Here is a 17,539-nt window from a genome sequence, read left to right as displayed (position 1 = left end):
TTTATGTATGACCTTTTTCTATTTTTGTCCACCCGGGGGGGGGTGTTTTTTGCTGCGGGTGCATCTGTGACCTTTTCCCTGAAAGAAATTCACAGGTAAGAAAAAAAAAAGTCCTTTGTCTCGAGGCGAAGTCCCTGCATTAGAACATACACCTAACCCATACACCCCCTCTGAGGTGAATAGAACATCATTATGGGCACATTAAAAAGGGATTTGCTGGCTGAATGTTTGTTTGCTCAGCCTGGGGGGGTTTGGGTTTGATGAAGGTGGGGTGGGGGGAGTCGGTGACTCTTTTATGACTCAGCCTGTCTCCTACATATGGTGTGGAGGACATGGCCTCTCCTCGCCCGTTGGCAGCTATGGAAACTCCACCATGGGCTTCAGAGGAGCCTGAACGCTTCCTAATGAAGGTTTCTTCCCTTGATTAGCTCATTAGAACAAACGCGTTCTGGTGCACACCCAGAGCGACGCTCATCGTTTGCACGCCAGTAATCGGGATGCATGAGGGCCTGTGAAACGATCCCACCGGTGAAGCTGAGCCAGCCGGAGCTTTTATTACTTTTAGAAATCGACCTTCGCTTCCCTGATGGACGCCGCTGAAGTTAATCACACCGGAAAACGTGTTTGGTGTCTGTTCCCACAAATATCCAAGTGTTTATGTTCATAAATAATATGGTCGTTCTGGTCTATAATTGTACATGCTTTCTGATTCATCTGTAAGTTCTCGTTGCCAAGCAACACAGATAAATATCTGATTCAGACACTCTGATTGGCTGTGATGCAATCTATTCGACCTGGAGAGGGGAAATGTAAAGCTGTGAACAAGTTGGTCCTGGTACGTGATCAAAGTTCCAACCGTACAATATATGAAGGCTGACCAACACGAAACCAGGATCAAGAAGGCTTCTTCAACTTAATTCTGCTTCTATGTCAAACTTTTGAAGGCTTTTTAGACCTTTTTGTCAATACTTCTTAAATTTCTTACTAAATTACCACAAAACTGGGCTTAAAATGAGCGCTAGCATCCTGGAGAGGGGTCCTCTGAGTTTTGAAGAGAAGACTGACTGTTGAATCTGTGAAAAGAAATTTAATTTTTGAACATGTTTCCCTGAAATAATAAAAATTCACAGGAACATCTAGAAAAATATTTATTAGGTGTAAAGGTCAACGGTGTTCCTGTTGATGTTTTCATTTGATTTCATTTACATATTTATTATCTTTCTGTCAATATGAAGATTAAAAATGAATTTCAATTTTTTTGTGTGTCGTTTTCATTTCCAGGGTGATTCCAGATTATAGATAATTTATCATGTCGCTGTTGACATTTTATTTCGATGTTTATTTACAGATCGGATTTTCTGATGTTGTGCCTCTTGGTTTACAAGTCAGTGTGGTCACAGTGGATTTTACCGCCCCCTAGTGACGAGCAGTAACATTACATCTGGATTAGAAGTTTTAATGTCGGTACAGCTGCGGTTAAAATCAACACATTCAGCTGATTAGTTATCTTTCAACAGTTTTCTGTCTTGGTGCATGAATCGTGAATATATTTCTCCCTCTTGTGGACACAAAGAATCTTACAAAGGCAGGACGTCACTTAACAATTTTATTTATCCCTTCTATTTCCTTTAAGGTTGCTTCATCTTTGGTCAGGGGTCAGACGCAAAATTAAATCTGCAATTAAACTGATTCAAGGAGTTCATTTGAGAACGCGGGGCCTAATTTAATATCTGAAGGAAACATTCATTCATTGTTGTTATTGTAATATTGTTTATTATCGTTATTGTATGATTTATTTTATTTTATTTTATTTTTATGTTTCTTCTATTAGTCTGCCTGTCTCACTCCAGTCCACTAGGTGGCATTAGTGGCGCTACAAGCTCGTAGCTGACCGCTAATGAACCCACAGAGGAAGAGGCTGCTCACTTCCTGTCACGCCGGCGCCTTGCAGAGGGTTCTCACCGCGGGTGGACCGGCGTTTCATTTCGACACGATAGCGTGACCATCATCCACGGTGAGTTTACAGACAGACGTGTTCAGACTTATAAATAATTACTGTTTTTAAAGCTAAACGAGGTTAGCATAGCGGATGTGAGTGCATCCGGATCACCGCCCGGTTAGCTTGGCCTTGCTAGCCCGGCCACCTGGCTAGCGATGACTAGCGTTAGCATGAGCCCTTGTTAGCTAACAGATTCAGAAACTCAAAAAAAAAAATCAAACTGAAGAAGTTGACCGAGCAGGAAGTTCACTTATATTTCTCTCTTCTGATGCAGTTTGTTGTTTCCGGTGAATAAAGTTTTCATGGAGACGTTTTTTAAATAAAAAAAAAAACTCGTCTCATGTTAGCATGCGATCGTACACGTTAAGGGAACTCGATGCTAACGTTAGCCGGCGGTTCCAGATGTTACCCACTAAGATGATGATGTACACATAATGACGTCATTTTTAATCTGCTGGTTGATTGAATTTACTGCGCTGGAACTGAATTTGGTGTCGCACTGAAATGGATCCGTGTAGGAACGGAATGGGAACAAAGTGTTGGTGACACGTTGCAAAAGGCAGGGACAAAGTTTTCATTTTATTTCTACTTTTGTATTAATAATTATTCCGTAAGAATCTTATTTGAGCTAGAACGATTCGTCTCTGTAAAGATTCTTTACAGCGATCCTTCGTTTATAGAGGGAGTTACCTTCTACAAATAGTAGTCAGCTTTATTTTCTGTAAATATTCTAGTTGTTTTAAGGCTGTAAAACTCACTACACACTATATACACTGTTCTGAGACAGGCGTGAACATTTTTGCACTGTTCTCTCTTGTTTAAACTCTCAAATTTCAAATCTTAGTAGTAAAATTAGTCCAGTGTTATAATAATGTTATAATAAAGTTGGTGTCCAGCATCTCGTCCATTTTCATGCAGTCACTTATCCACAACGCTAAAGCAGACTCCATCTTTATGATGGTCTGATTGTTGTTACAACCCTTTTTTACGTCCTTGTTGAAACTTATTGCTGCTGTCGTCTTCATTGAATTTTACTCCTTCTTTATTTAATGAACTGAAGATTAATTCTGTAATGGTGCCCTGCAGCAGCCCTCTTGTGGACACTTCTAACTTCTACCTTCCTTTAGTGCGTCCAGAAGTCCAATTTTTTTCATGCGACAATTAGCTTCTTCCTCTGTCTTTTGGGTGCTACCACATGTGCCTTTAAGGTGCAGTACGTTTGGTTTGTTGGGGAGAAAACTCTGTACAGAACTTTAGAGTTACGCTCAAAGCGGTCAAAGATCGTTGTCACTTTGGAAAGCTGAACGCAAAATCCGCTAAACAGCTAGGCCGCGATAAAGCAAGGGATGACTGTATTAGCTGATCCATGTGGGTCCATGATGACTAGCCCACTGCGCAAGCTGACCAGTGCCTCGATCTGTTGGCGCTTCGCTGGAGAAATCAGTGCTGCTGATTGGCTGAGACCCCCGTGTGCGTCTGAGGAGGTTGTGACCCCTACAGGTGATGTTGGGTGACGAGTCTCTTTCCTCTCTGACTTCAGGCCATGGCAAAGTTCCACGCCCCTGTGATCCAGGACAACCCATCAGGGTGGGGTCCGTGTGCCGTCCCCGAGAAGTTCAAGGACATGCCCTACCAGCCGTTCAGCAAAGGAGATCGTCTGGGGAAGGTGTGTTTTCGAGCAGGAGGTGTTCCTGTCGTTAAGGATTGATTGACTGACGTCGTGTCCTTCCTGTTTCAGGTCGCTGACTGGACTGGAGCGACTTACCAAGATAAGAGATACACAAGTGAGGCTTCGCTCCGCCGACTCTCTAATCCGTAGAATTGATTGTTTCCGCTTTCAAATGCGTCGTTCTTGAGTTTGAAATGATCCTCGATCGCTGCACGACTTCCGGCTGACGTGTTGTTTTGTTTGGATGCGTTCAGATAAGTATTCCTCGCAGTTCGGAGGCGGGAGTCAGTACGCCTACTTCCATGAAGAGGACGAGACGAGCTTCCAGCTGGTGGACACGGCCAAGACGCAGAAGACGGCCTACCAGAGGAACCGCATGAGATTCGCTCAGGTACCCGAGCGGCTCTGAAGGTTCACCTGTGAAACGTGTCGGTCGGTTCTATAAGCGGCGGATCACATGTTTTTGGATGGTGGTGTCTGGTTTCTACAGAGGAACCTGCGGAGGGACAAGGACCGCCGGAACCTGACGCAGTTCAACATGCAGACACTCCCGAAGAGCGCCAAGCAGAAGGAGAGGTGAGACACCATCGTGGGCCGGGCTTTCAGGGCGTTTAGCTGCAGGTGTAGGGTCGCATCGGTTTGACCTGAAGTTTGTCTCCTCAGGGATCGCATGCGTCTGCAGAAGAAGTTCCAAAAGCAGTTTGGTGTCCGTCAGAAGTGGGACCAGAAGTCTCAGGTGAGAGGCTTGGTTAAATTCAGTAATTAATCGACTAGCTGCTGTTCTCAGAGCAGAGTTCCCCAGACTTCTGAATCTTTTTCACCGAACTAACGGGGAAGTCTTGCGATCGTCTTCGCGTCTCTTCCCCGTCTTACTCTCATATTATCGATGAGTCGTCCAAACGCAGCCCTACTGCCCCCTACAGGGGATCAGTTCACACTGAAGGAATATCAGTTTCATTGCCCACGTCTCTATAAATGAATAGCATTTAAACCTTTTGACCATTAGTCCACCCTCATGTTTAGTGCCCAGGTTTCTCAAAGTAAACATCGAGACCTTTTTGACCTTTAGTTTTAGAAGAACTTTAGGTGAACCTCTTGCACAACATTTATCCTAAACACACACACACACACACACACCTTGACCTTTTGTTGAACTTTAGATAAAGTCCTTGCACATTCCTTCACGAAGTGCTAAATAAACTCAGCTTCCTGGCTTTTGAGGATGAAGTTGATGGACCTTGAGGTTATTTTGCATTCACCACCTGTTTTTGAGACCATCTGAATCTGCTAGTGATTGCATTGTGATTAGCAGCTTTAACACTCAAGCTAATGCGACTCCTCAGGCTCAGCTGAAGCCCAGAGACTCCTCGGTGGAGGTGAGGAGCGACTGGGAGGTGAAGGAGGAGATGGACTTCCCCCGACTGATGAAGATGAGATACATGGAGGTGGCTGACCCCGCTGACATGTGAGCGAACCCAGACCCGTCCTACATCGGTTGTTTAAGCTGCGTCAGCGGGGGAAGGGCAGGAAGTGACTGTTTGTGTCCTGTTTCCACAGCGAGTGCTGCGGCGCTCTGGAGTACTACGACAAAGCGTTCGACCGAATCACCACCCGCAACGAGAAGCAGCTGAAGAGCATCAAGAGGATCTTCCACACCGTCACGACCACCGACGACCCCGTCATCCGCAAGGTTTGTCCCCCCACCACCAACGACTGAGCGCCAGAAGCCCGTCGTTCCAGTTCCTCGTTTCACGACCTCCGCTCTCGTTCCAGCTGGCTAAGACTCAGGGGAACGTGTTCGCTACCGACGCCATCTTGGCCACCCTGATGTGCTGCACGCGCTCGGTGAACTCCTGGGACATCATCGTGCAACGAGTCGGCAACAAGCTGTTCTTTGACAAGAGAGACAACTCAGACTTTGGTGAGGCCAACGTGAACATTTGGTCTGAAGGAACTGTTTGATTATTGATGTCTGGAGTCGTTTCCAGAGCGGTGCTGGAACTGAAGTCGTTTCTCGCCTCAGATTTGCTAACAGTGAGCGAGACCGCCAACGAGCCGCCGCAAGATGAAGGTAACTCCTTCAACTCTCCCCGGAACCTGGCGATGGAGGCAACGTACATCAACCACAACTTCAGCCAGCAGTGTCTGCGCATGGTAAGAACCCAAGATGCCCGGCGGCTTCCCTCTCCATCTTCTTCATCTTCCTCTTCTTCTTTTCCTTCTTGTAACATCCTCTTCATATTCTTCTCTCTACTTCCTCCTCCTCCTTTAAATCTGTCCTCCTTCACCGATCCGTTTTCTTCCTGTTTCTTCTGGTTCAGGGTGGAGAACGCCACAAGTTTCCCAACTCCAACCCTTTTGTGGAGGAGGACATGGACAAGAGTGAGGTGGCGTCTGTGGCCTACAGGTGAGCCCAACCTGCTGTTAACGCACTTCTAGTGAATTATGTAAAATGGCGTTTTGAGTCGCCCAGTTGTGTCATTTATTGACTTGGTTGAGCGACCAGACCTCAGATCAGAGTTGGATGTCCTGCACGTGTGAACCGGAGTCGTTGGGTTTCGGCATGTTTTGTCGTTTTCGTCTCTGACGGCCGGTCGCTGACACTTCAGGTACCGTCACTGGAAGCTCGGCGACGACATCGACCTGATCGTTCGCTGCGAGCACGACGCAGTGATGACCGGCGCCAACGGAGAGGTGTCCTTCATCAACGTGAAGACTCTGAACGAATGGGACTCCAGGGTGAGAGGCACAAGGAGAACCGACGAATGAATGCAAACCAGTCTTCCTCTTCTGCTGGACGCTCACTGGTCTAATGTTTTGGGGGGGTTTTCAGTGCCGTAACGGGGTGGACTGGCGCCAGAAGCTGGACTCTCAGCGAGGAGCCGTCTTGGCCACCGAGCTGAAGAACAACAGCTACAAACTGGCCCGCTGGACCTGCTGCGCCATGCTGGCCGGATCCGAGTACCTCAAACTGGGGTGAGTAGAGTAGCAGTAGAGGGTGGAGGCTGTGTCGTTACGTTTGCCTTGACTCATTGGACGGTCGCTCGTTGGTTCTCAGGTACGTGTCCCGGTACCACGTGAAGGACTCGGCCCGTCACGTCATCCTGGGCACCCAGCAGTTCAAACCCAACGAGTTCGCCAGCCAGATCAACCTGAGCATGGAGAACGCCTGGGGGATCCTCCGCTGCGTCATCGACATCTGCCGCAAGCTGGACGAGGGCAAGTACCTCATCCTGAAGGACCCCAACAAGGTGAGTGAGACGGTCTCCGGCCGGGCCCCCGGCCCCGCCCCTGCCCCGCCCAGCTGTAAAGCTGACGAGTCCATATTCTGTGTCAACAGCAAGTGATTCGGGTCTACAGCCTGCCTGATGGGACCTTCAGCTCTGATGAAGAGGAGGAGGAGGAGGAAGATGAAGAGGATGAGGAGGAGGAAGGTGAGATTTGAGTCCTTCTAGTTCAGGTCCAAAATGTGGCTCACTCAGAGAACCTGTTTGTCAGTCCTGATTGGTTTACTGATAAACTCTTCCTGTTTCCATCTAGACGAAGAGAACTGAAGTGGGCGTCGGCCTCAGTGACCAAAGCGACCTTCATCATCAACAGAAACCGTTGAATTCCTTTAACATCAAATTAAAGAAACCTTATTAGTGATTCCTGTTCACGTGTGTTCATTGTTTCTGAGTACAGGCCGTCTAAACACGGGTCAGACGTTATGAACTATTATGGGATGTGCTTTACACGTAAACTGCTGTATTAAGAAGGGTGTTAGCATCTAATTGTGGGCGTGGCTTCATCCCCAGATGAACGGAATTCGCTCTGAGCTGCAGTGAAGGAGTTCTTCTAGTCTGTCACCTGTAATGGGGGGGTCTGATACCTGATCACATAGTTCTTCACAGGTTCTTTGGTTCCACTGCGTTACTTTTTCATATTAACCCTCCGTTCACCCTTGACTTTGGTTTGGCTTTAGATCCTTAATTTTCTTGAATGTAGATTCCTCGACGACTTTCTGAACGTCTGCACGCCAATTTTTGAACACATCAAAATTTTTTTGACGTGTTCAAGTTCTAAGATGGAAATGGAACGTTAACGACTAACTCAATGTAGTGTAAAATAAATATAACTACTCCTTAATGTTAAATAACAATTCATTATTCAAGTTACAAACATAGTTAAACAGAACAATGTTTCTGTTCTAACATAAATCCTTTTAATTTGTCAGGTTATTAAACCCACAGAACTCCATCAATCAAGGACCAAACTATCCAATGAATAAAGAAAAATAACATCAAACATATGTTAGGAGATTAACTTTGTTCAATATATTTTTGTCAAAGTTAAAATGGGCTTAATTAGTGCATTGTGGGAAAAAATGTAGTTTTTGGTCAAATCACACTTTTGACCTATTTATTTTTAAACGCTGGCCTTCTATATTCAAGTGTCAGCATATACATAGTGGTCCTCTCTAATCCTACCAAATAGAATCTGGAAAACAAACGCTTTCTGCATCAATAGATACTTGGAATCCTTTGGATTCATGGCTGGACAGAATCAAAAACGATTGGATTGACCACAGCGCCAAACCTTAAGTCATCTCCAGGTGATTGATGGAGAAATTGACCTATCCATGAGTCATATTTGATTGTCCACCTGGATATGGGCGTGGTCATCCATGAGGGGGAGTTCTTTCAGGCTACGGTAGCAGTGTGTGGTAACAACCTGGCTCAGAGCTACTAACTGAAAGTTCCTCACAAGCTGTTGAAGTCAGCTAGAATTTGGCTAACTAGTTAGCTCTGCTTCAGTCAAGTCTGTGTGTGTGTGTGTGTGTCCTCCCATGTAAGGCTATCCCCAACGTCAGCGCACACAGCCAGTTACACCTTAATTACTAGTCCAGAACAATTGTCAGTTTTGTGGTGAATGAAAGCAGCTTTATCTCTTCTAAGTGAGCTGCGTTTAACCAAAGTGACGACACTGCTCATCAACACACAGCCTGATTGACATTCACTATCAGGCACCATCTCAGCCTTGTGGAGGCAAATACACACACACACACACACACACACACACACAGATTTGATTTGTAAAATCACATTTATTCGTAATGTTATACTTACTGAGACTATGAGCGGTCTGCTGATCAATGACATAAGTGATCACCTCCCAATATTTACCGACTATGACTGGAAACAAACTGTGTCGGGAACAGATGTTTACGCTGCTGAGGATGTTAACCCTGCATATCTCACTGATAGAATACAAGAATCGTACAATTTGCATTGTCCAACGAAGAAAATTTATCAAAAAAGGTGCTAAGAAACCATGGATGACGTCGTCATTGATCAATGCCTGTCGGAAAAAGAATACATTATATAAAAAGTTTGTTAAACAAAGAACAGAACAAGCAGAAGCCAAATACAAAAAAATATAGAAATAAATTAAATGTTACAGTACGAACATGTAAGAAAGAATATTATAGTGATCTGCTTGCAGAAAATACAAATTACACTAAAAAATTATGGGACATTCCTGTCTCACACTTGCACTGGGATTATTTAGATGACATTGGAGGAAGGAACCCAAACTCAATGTTTCTGGCGCCAGTGAAGGACACAGAGATGAGACACCTGGTCAGCCAATGCGTAGCAACAACTTCCACTGATGTGAATGGATTTGATATGAAGCTAATCAAGGACACACTGGACGGAATCCTGCAACCACTTACACACACATGTAATCTGTCATCTCAAACTGGGGGGTTTCCTGACAAAATGAAGATTGCAAAAGTGGTTCCGATATATGAAAATGGGGATGCTTGTGAATTTACTAACTACAGACCTGTTTCAATACTACCACAGTTATCAATAATCCTACAGAAGTTGTTCAATAACAGACTGGACAAATTTATAACAAAGCACAATCTCCTTGACTGCAGTCAGTACAGCTTCAGGAAGGATCATTCCACTGCCTTAGAGCTGACAGAAACAATAGAACTCATTACTGATGCCATGGATCAAAAGTTGTACTCCATAGGAATCTTTATTGAGCTTAAAAAAGCTTTTGACACAATTGATCATAAAATTTTAATTGAGAAACTAGAACGATTTGGCTTTAGGGGTACAGTACTAGAATGGATAAAGAGTTATGTACATGAGAGGTCTCAATACGTCACTCTGGGGGGAGGACGTCAAAAACATTAGACATTGTGTGTGGGGTACCACAGGGGTCAGTGTTGGGTCCAAAATTATTTACACTTTGCATAAATGATTTATGTAAGGTTTCAAAGGTACTTAAAATGATACTCTTTACGGATGATACAACCATAAATAAACTAAAACAGCCAATGAGGAATTAGCCAAGATGTAATTATGGTTTGATATAAACAAATTATCCTTGAACCTAACCAAAACTAAGTACCGTATATGTTATTTGGGAAGAAAAGCTGCAAACACAAAATCAATATTAAGGTGAATGATGTAGATATTGAACGGGTTAATGAATTTAAAATGCTAGAAGTGATTATTGATGAGATGCTAAATTGGAAACCTCACCTAAGACAACTGCAAATAAAGTTAGCTAGAAGTGTATCCATACTCTGGAAAACTCAAAAACTATTGAATCAGAAGGCGCTCCATATAATATATTTTGCACTAATCCTGCCCTATCTGAACTACTGTGCTGAAGTTTGGGGAAACACGTTTAAAAGTGTCTTCCAACCTTTATTTCTGACCCAGAAAAGTGCCTTGAGAATTATTCACTATGAACATTATAGAGCTCACACAAACCACTTATTTATTACATCTAAATTACTGAAAATACATGACATCATCAGCTATAAAACTGTACAACTTATGTATAAAGCAGCCAATAACAATTTACCTCAAAATATACAATCACAAATACCGATTACTGAATCCAGTTACCAACTAAGAGAAAACACAGCGTTTTTACAGAAAAACAACATTAAAAAACATTTTCATTATCGTTCACTGGTGTCAAACTCTGGAATAAACTGGATAATGAAATTAGGAGTATGGGAACTCCAACTGCCTTTAAAAAAGCATTTAAAAACATGATTTTGCAAGGTTATAATTCTGACGTGAATGATGATTAAAGGACTGTACTGTTATGACGAATTAAACTTCATGTTGTCAATCCTGTGAAACAAATGTCGCTGTAACCTTTGTGCAGTAACTGAGTACAGGCAAGATGTTCTGACTGCTACGAAAGTGGAAAGGAAAGGAATGCTGAGTAAACAAGGACACTACTGACCAGAAACAACCCTTGAAAGGAATTACAAAATGAACATTAACAAAATTTGGACTCTTCTCAAGAATTTTCAAAGAGGTGTGCAAAGACGCACGCCTATTGGACTAAATAGACGGATTAAAACAAGAATGTACCAGAATAAAATAATTGAAATTGATTTGGGACATGCAATGTATGAATTGGTTGACAATGTGCTGTAATGAGAGAGATGTTGATGATTTAGGGGACGGGAACCTTACAAGCCAATGGCTTCTACCCGTCAACCCTTTTTTTTTTTCTTTTCGGATGTTGTTGCTGATGTCTCAACACTGATGAAAGTGAAGTCTGTTGTACTAACATGTCTGGAAAGAAGAAAATAAACTGAATAAACTAAACTAAACTAAAAGGCAAATTACAAGATAACAATGACACAAAATCCCAAAAAGAGATTCACGTAAAGAGGATTTTCAATAGTACTGTGTGTTTCCTGAACAAAGAAACGCATCTAACCTTTTAAAATTTATCAAACTAAAAAAAATACTGGGGTCTTGACTGTAATCAGGGTTGATTGCAGTCCACAAATGCTTTAACTTGTCAAAATTCTATTGCTATTTGTCATAGTATTGGCATAATGTGTTAAGGTTTCAACGAGATCAGTGGGGAGTTAATTTTCAAGCAGGCCTTTAAGCATGAACATGTGAACATGAGGACCTCCTCTCCTGAACAGACAATACCAGGACTGGAACTGCCCTTGAATCCCCCTATTACCCTAATAGGGGTAATAGGAATCCCCGTATTGCCCGTGTTTTATTGTATGATCAAGCGGGCGTGTGTCTGGGCTGAGATCACTCGTGTTGAAGGTTCTGGCTTTTGGGCCTGGGAACTGAGTGAACTGCTTGATTTTTGGATTGACAGACGTATGCTAAAAGTTCCGGTGCTCTGGTTCCTAGTCTAACCTGACATGAAGGCCAGGTAAAGTCTCTTTGTGGTACCACATCTGGGTCCATTACAGCCAAGACCCCAGTTCTGTTTGGGTACCAGCTTCCCAGAAGACAAAGAGATTCCACCATATTTACATTCATAACAGGAGCTACATTAGGATTGTTCTACTACAATCGACCACATAAGTCAAACATGACTCTGATCAATTTAATTTGTTCTTATTATTAATAAGAGCAGATGACCACAATTATTCTAACTCCATAAATTTAAGGGCCTGATGTCTGTGTAGGTTCTCAGTCATGCAGGTCATGGTTATCCAAAGCTGTTTAAGTCAATCCACTGGACGTTAAGAAAGTTCTTGAAGACGTTTTGTCTGTCATCCAAGAGACTTCTTTAATTCTGGGCCTGATTGGAGAAGTAGGTGAGATACAAGTACAGTAGTGTATTTAGCTTCAACATGCTGGGGAGGTTGTAGCGTAGATATATTTATGGAATTCGAATCCTACGCTGTATTACATGTTGATTAATGTAACAGAATGTTAATGAGGTGTCTTTGGAATCTGAGAAGCTGGTGTAGCCAGAGGCTATTTCCCTCCTCTCACTATTTGGCACTGTGCCAGCTTTTACGCACAGCTGTGGCGCACTGATGGGGGGGGGGGGCGGTGCTACGCACACCCTTATATTCAGGTGCGTGCGGTCGCGTGCGGTCGCGCCCCCTCTCTCCTGCTCCTCATGCGCTCCCGTGGCGGCTGTGGGGTGGCGTGAACCCGTCGTGTGGTCGCCATCTAGGTACCCAACCGTCTCGTCCAGGTAGGCACCCTGCCGTCTTTCCCTCCTGGGGGTGCGTAATGCGCACTGTGGTGACACGATCTCCACCTGTTCCAGTGTGGCTGGCTGTCGGGGGCCGAGGGAGAGGGCCTGACCTGTGTGGAGCTCTGCTGGGTGCGTCTGTCTACCTGCCCGCTCTGGTACGTTAGTTTGCGTTTTGTCCGCCTTCGTTTGCTGTGTTTCCACGCACCAGCTCATTAACATCTGTGTGTAAGTCCCAGGCTGTGTACCCCAGGGGTGTTTGAGACGCACATCCTCCCGTTGCCTGGGGTGTGCTGTGCTTGCGGCGCGCTGACTATTAGGGACACCACGGACCACTAGTCCTTGGGCCACGCTGCTACCCTGGCTCTCCTCCTTAGCCCTGGCCCTTTGACACTGGCTCTTCGTCTTGGCCCTTTTATACTGGTTTTCTTTCATACTGGCCCTCTTAACCATTTTGTTTGAAGTATGGCACATTTAATTTTGGATTATTTGGCTCTTTATTTTGGTTCTGTTCTTATTTGGTTAATTCATTCTTAGTTTAATTGTTATGTCATATTTGGTTCCTATGTTCCGCTAATTTTGTTTCATTTCTGTCAGTGAGCAGAGAGCGGACCGAGTCGGCTTATCGCCCTGATTCTAAGGTGTGGTTGGTTCACCGGCAGCTTTAGGGCCTGCATGGTCGCCCACGCCTAGTGAACACCACTTTACATTTTAAGTCCGTTTCTTATCTCTTTCAGTTTATTATACTTTGATTGTATTTTGACATTTTCTACACCGTTACATTTTGTTATCTACCATTAGTTTATTGAATTTGTTCATTTAAATCATGTATATCATCATTTAGTCCACACCAGTTTGTGCTGTTCTGTTGTGTTAATTGTTTCTCCTTCTCTGTTAGGTGCTGCGGGCTGACGGCGGCAGTTTTATCCTTGGTGGTGACGCGTTCTTCAAGATCCCTTTTTGTGATCTTGACTTAAAATCTGAGTTTAGGATTTCCTGGGGTGCAATTCCCCAGGTGGTGTTGTCGACACGTTGATTCCTCCCCACCCCATACTCCGCTCACGCCACACTGGGATGAGAAGAGGCGGAGCTAAACACGACAGATAAATGTGGTGTTAACATTCTCTGTTGACATTCATGGTGAAGGAGGTTTGTGGTTGAACTCACAATGACTCAGAGCAGGTAAGAAAACAATAATCATTGTTTTCATGAAGCAGAATTGATATTTGATAGAATATTGTAAAATATAACCACATTTTACTTTTACTTTCCTAGTTTAGAATACTTCTGACTCCTGACACAAAGATCCTCTTTGTCCCTCAAATCTCCATCCTGTCTTTCTTACACTTTAAAAATGTGTAGAAAATTGACTGCTAACAGTTTAAGTTAGACAAACTAACATTCTAGGACCTGAAAGTGTTTTAAATATTAATGTAATGATGTAATTATGTAATTTTGTACAGACACATCCATTTTAGACTAGACTGTGGTTTTATTATTAAATTACCAACACATCTAGTTTCAAACAGTCGGGTATAGTTGGCATCCAGCTGTGGATCAGAGTGGACACCTGGGAGGCTCTTCTCTTCTTGTCTTCTTGTTTTTCTTCAGAAATAAAGTGGAGCAGATCAGCAACCACCTCTACAGGTATAAGAATCATACCTATACTGACATTTACTCAAATCCGGAGAAAATTGATTCACTTCAGAACTTTGAAGTTCGAGACTCTGACTTGTTCCTTGTGACTTATCCAAAGTCAGGTCAGTGAGACAAACTCTTGAAATCATGTTACTGGCCTGAAAAGTTTTGTTCTGGCCATCATCAGATTCACTGGCTCATAGAATTAATGTAACCTCAATTCCTCTCATGTCTCCACACAGGAACTATATTTTCTCAGCAGGTCATCATCTCCATCTGTGAGTTGGATGGAGGTCTGAAGGAATATGCTAACAACAGAGAGCTGATGCCATGGCTGGAGAGCCAGTGGGGTCTTGAAGATTATTCTCTCCGACCATCGCCACGACTCTTTTCCTCTCATCTTAAACCAGATCTCATGCCTCCAGGACTGAAGGACAAGAAGGCAAAGGTCAGTTCATATGAACTGAGTCAACTAGAAAACTAGAAGTTACCATGGCATCTCCTCTACGTCATTTAAAACTCAAAGCTGTGGTTGGACTTGAACAAGCGAGCTTCCATATTTACATTTCTTCACGATAAAATGAAGTCATATTCAATTGATTCATAGTTTATAATGGATTAAGGAAGAATATACATTCATCTTCTTGAAGATGAGATTAACATAATGACCTCATCTTCAGCTGCATACAGAAAACCCAGAAAGAACCCACGCAGATGTGGGGAGGACCTACAAACTTTTAACTTCTACCCCTGTTGCTCTGAGGCAACTGCCACTGTGCTGCCCCTCGAGAAGTATTTTGATTATCTCAAATAATGCTGATGTTTGTTTCCATGTTAGATCATCTATGTGATGAGGAATCCAAAGGACACCATCGTCTCTTATTACCACTTCAGTCACGTCTGTACCGTCATGGACACTCCTCAGAGCTTTGAGGACTTTTTTGAAGAATTTTTGAAGGGAAACGGTGAGAAACCTCAGAGTGTGGAGGATGAATAGATGAATAGATCAAAAATGAAAGGCTTCATATCTTCATGTGATCATTTAGACTGTAAATAGATCGGTTGGTGAAGACCTGAATGTTTTAAATCATTTTGATGAATATTTTGAACACTTTATTTTCAATGAAAATGTCTAACTGTAATAAACATTATTTAATTTTACAGTGATGGCATCTTCCTGGTTTGACCACGTTGGAGAGTGGCATTCAGTGAGAGACCAGTACGACATCCTCTACCTGACCTATGAGGACATGGTTGCGGTAAGACTAATTACCTGTGGCACAATGATGTGGAGAAATTTACAATTCAAATATATGTAATGGTTTGAGATTGGGTAATTATTGTTTGAAAGCAAGATTGTTATATTAGATGATCATAAATTATTGAATAGAGTTCAAACTTTTTCTCTGTTTCGTTTCCCTTCCAGGACCTGAAAACAGTGGTCACTAAGATCTGCTCCTTCTTGGGTAAAACCCTCAGTGAAGCAGATGTTGAGAAAGTTGTGGAAAAATCTACATTTAACAACATGAAAAAAGACCCAAAAGCAAACTACGAGTTCTTACCTAAATCTATTGTGCTGAAAAACTTCATGCGCAAAGGTAACTGAGGTTTCAATGACATAACGTAGTGACGTAGTGTCCAGAAAATATGACCAAGTCATCGACTTAAATCAATATCATCACTGTCTATGGCCATAAATACTAAAATCATCAATAGATTAATCCGAAAATTGCCAGAGAGAAGGGGAAGAAGATTATCTGTTGCAGTTCATAATGTAAATACTGAAAGATTATAAAAACAGACATCCCTGTTGTCTTTGTGTTTCTTTTTACAGGTCAGATCGGTGACTGGAAGAATTACTTTACTGCAGCTCAGAATGAAAGAATTGATGGACTCCTTCAGGAGAGACTTGGTGATTTGTCTCTAAAGTTCATCTGGGAGTAAAGGAAGAAGCCACGCCCACCATAAGATGTTAACACACAAGTAGTTAAATTAATGTGTACAACAATTCACAGCATGAAGACACGTGAATTAGTCAGTGCCTGGAGTGGAAGACCTCAAATGCTTAGTTTTGTTTTAAGAATAATTATGAGACACGGTAATAAAACATTTTTCTCATACTTTTGTTGTTTTTGTACAAAGTAAATATGTTTGACAACAAATTTAACAGGTATAGCAGCTAAACAAACTCACAACTTCCCCATACTTGGTGGAGACAGGGCGTTAACATCCTGACATACCTATTGGACTTACAGCTAGTTTGTCTTGGCCTTTGTCTTTGATTCTGGCTCTCTGGATGGAGATTGATCAGATGTGACTCTCATCACTCCATCACACCACCATTATCTCCACTGCATGTGTGCAGACCTTTTGTGTGTGCGTTTAGGCCTTTAGGCATTCGGCGTGCTTTCAGTGTAAAATGAATTTCCCCATGAAACAGGTCCTGATCATAATATCGAGTCTTCATGAACTACCCGAGGCCCCTCTTGAATCAGCTGTTATGGTGTAATGTGATCATTCTCTCTGATCGATAATCATCATTCACTTCAACATGATGACAAAAGTAATATAATTAGTTTGCCTTGGAAGGAAACTTTGTGGAGCAAATTGAATTGAGCTTTACCAAACTGAAGCAGGTTGAATCCCCCTGAAAATGGTATGTTTTTATTTACCATATTAGTCATTAATGTAACATGTTGAATTATACTAATGTTTAGTTATTCATTGAAATGTCAGGTTGGACGCCTCTGAGCGACAATCTCTTTATTGACTTTGCCTCCTATAGAACTGATTGTAGAATCACGTCAGACTGACAGATTGATAACAGATTTGTTATCCAAAAGTTTTAATTCCTCTGAATTTTCTATTAATTGAACTCCAGTATTTAACCACCATGTGGAGACGAGCGAAGAACGGAGTTCTCGGACATCCTGCAGTAACAGACCACCACCACCGGAAATGGTGGGGGCGGTGTTGCTAATGGTCAGTTCAGACACACAAGTGTATGTTAATCAACGAAGAAGAAATTAAATAATAATTTTGGAGTCAACACCTGGAGTTTTCCACTATCGAGCTTTTGCAGCTACGTCTTTATCACCGCGTTGTTTTTTTTTTGTAGTTTCACGTCATCACATCGCCCCTCCCCCCCACTGTCGCCATGTTTGTTGTTGAAAAGCTCCTGACGTTTGTAGTCCACAGATCCCCACAGATCACGTGGTCCGGACACGTAAGTTAGAGACTAA

General features: G+C 42.9%; 2 protein-coding genes across 3 annotated transcripts; both read left to right on the top strand.

The window, feature by feature from the left end:
• Window positions 1-1,904: 1,904 nt before the first annotated feature.
• eif3d (eukaryotic translation initiation factor 3, subunit D) lies at window positions 1,905-7,316 on the top strand. The gene is made up of 16 exons (XM_068336754.1): window positions 1,905-2,014; window positions 3,540-3,665; window positions 3,738-3,783; window positions 3,923-4,059; window positions 4,159-4,244; window positions 4,332-4,404; window positions 5,012-5,133; window positions 5,226-5,358; window positions 5,442-5,589; window positions 5,692-5,822; window positions 5,990-6,075; window positions 6,278-6,407; window positions 6,502-6,644; window positions 6,727-6,919; window positions 7,009-7,102; window positions 7,209-7,316. The coding sequence occupies exons 2-16, from the start codon at window positions 3,543-3,545 to the stop codon at window positions 7,220-7,222; spliced, it is 1,659 nt and encodes a 552-aa protein (XP_068192855.1). The 5' UTR covers window positions 1,905-2,014; window positions 3,540-3,542; the 3' UTR covers window positions 7,223-7,316.
• A 5,461-nt stretch (window positions 7,317-12,777) lies between these two features.
• LOC137610240 (amine sulfotransferase-like) lies at window positions 12,778-16,377 on the top strand. 2 transcript variants are annotated; one of them, XM_068337737.1, is made up of 8 exons: window positions 12,778-12,817; window positions 13,558-13,841; window positions 14,271-14,419; window positions 14,540-14,745; window positions 15,136-15,262; window positions 15,462-15,556; window positions 15,724-15,895; window positions 16,132-16,377. In XM_068337737.1, exons 2-8 carry the CDS (start codon window positions 13,828-13,830, stop codon window positions 16,239-16,241), a joined length of 873 nt encoding a protein of 290 aa, XP_068193838.1. In that variant the 5' UTR covers window positions 12,778-12,817; window positions 13,558-13,827; the 3' UTR covers window positions 16,242-16,377. The 2 variants fall into 2 exon arrangements, with proteins under 2 accessions (XP_068193838.1, XP_068193839.1); XM_068337738.1 differs by lacking the exon at window positions 12,778-12,817 and adding an exon at window positions 13,257-13,374.
• Window positions 16,378-17,539: the final 1,162 nt, after the last annotated feature.

Source organism: Antennarius striatus, chromosome 16 (assembly GCF_040054535.1).
Source record: "Antennarius striatus isolate MH-2024 chromosome 16, ASM4005453v1, whole genome shotgun sequence".
Classification (NCBI taxonomy): Eukaryota; Metazoa; Chordata; class Actinopteri; order Lophiiformes; family Antennariidae; genus Antennarius; species Antennarius striatus.
This window is presented reverse-complemented; position numbering and strand designations above follow the sequence as displayed.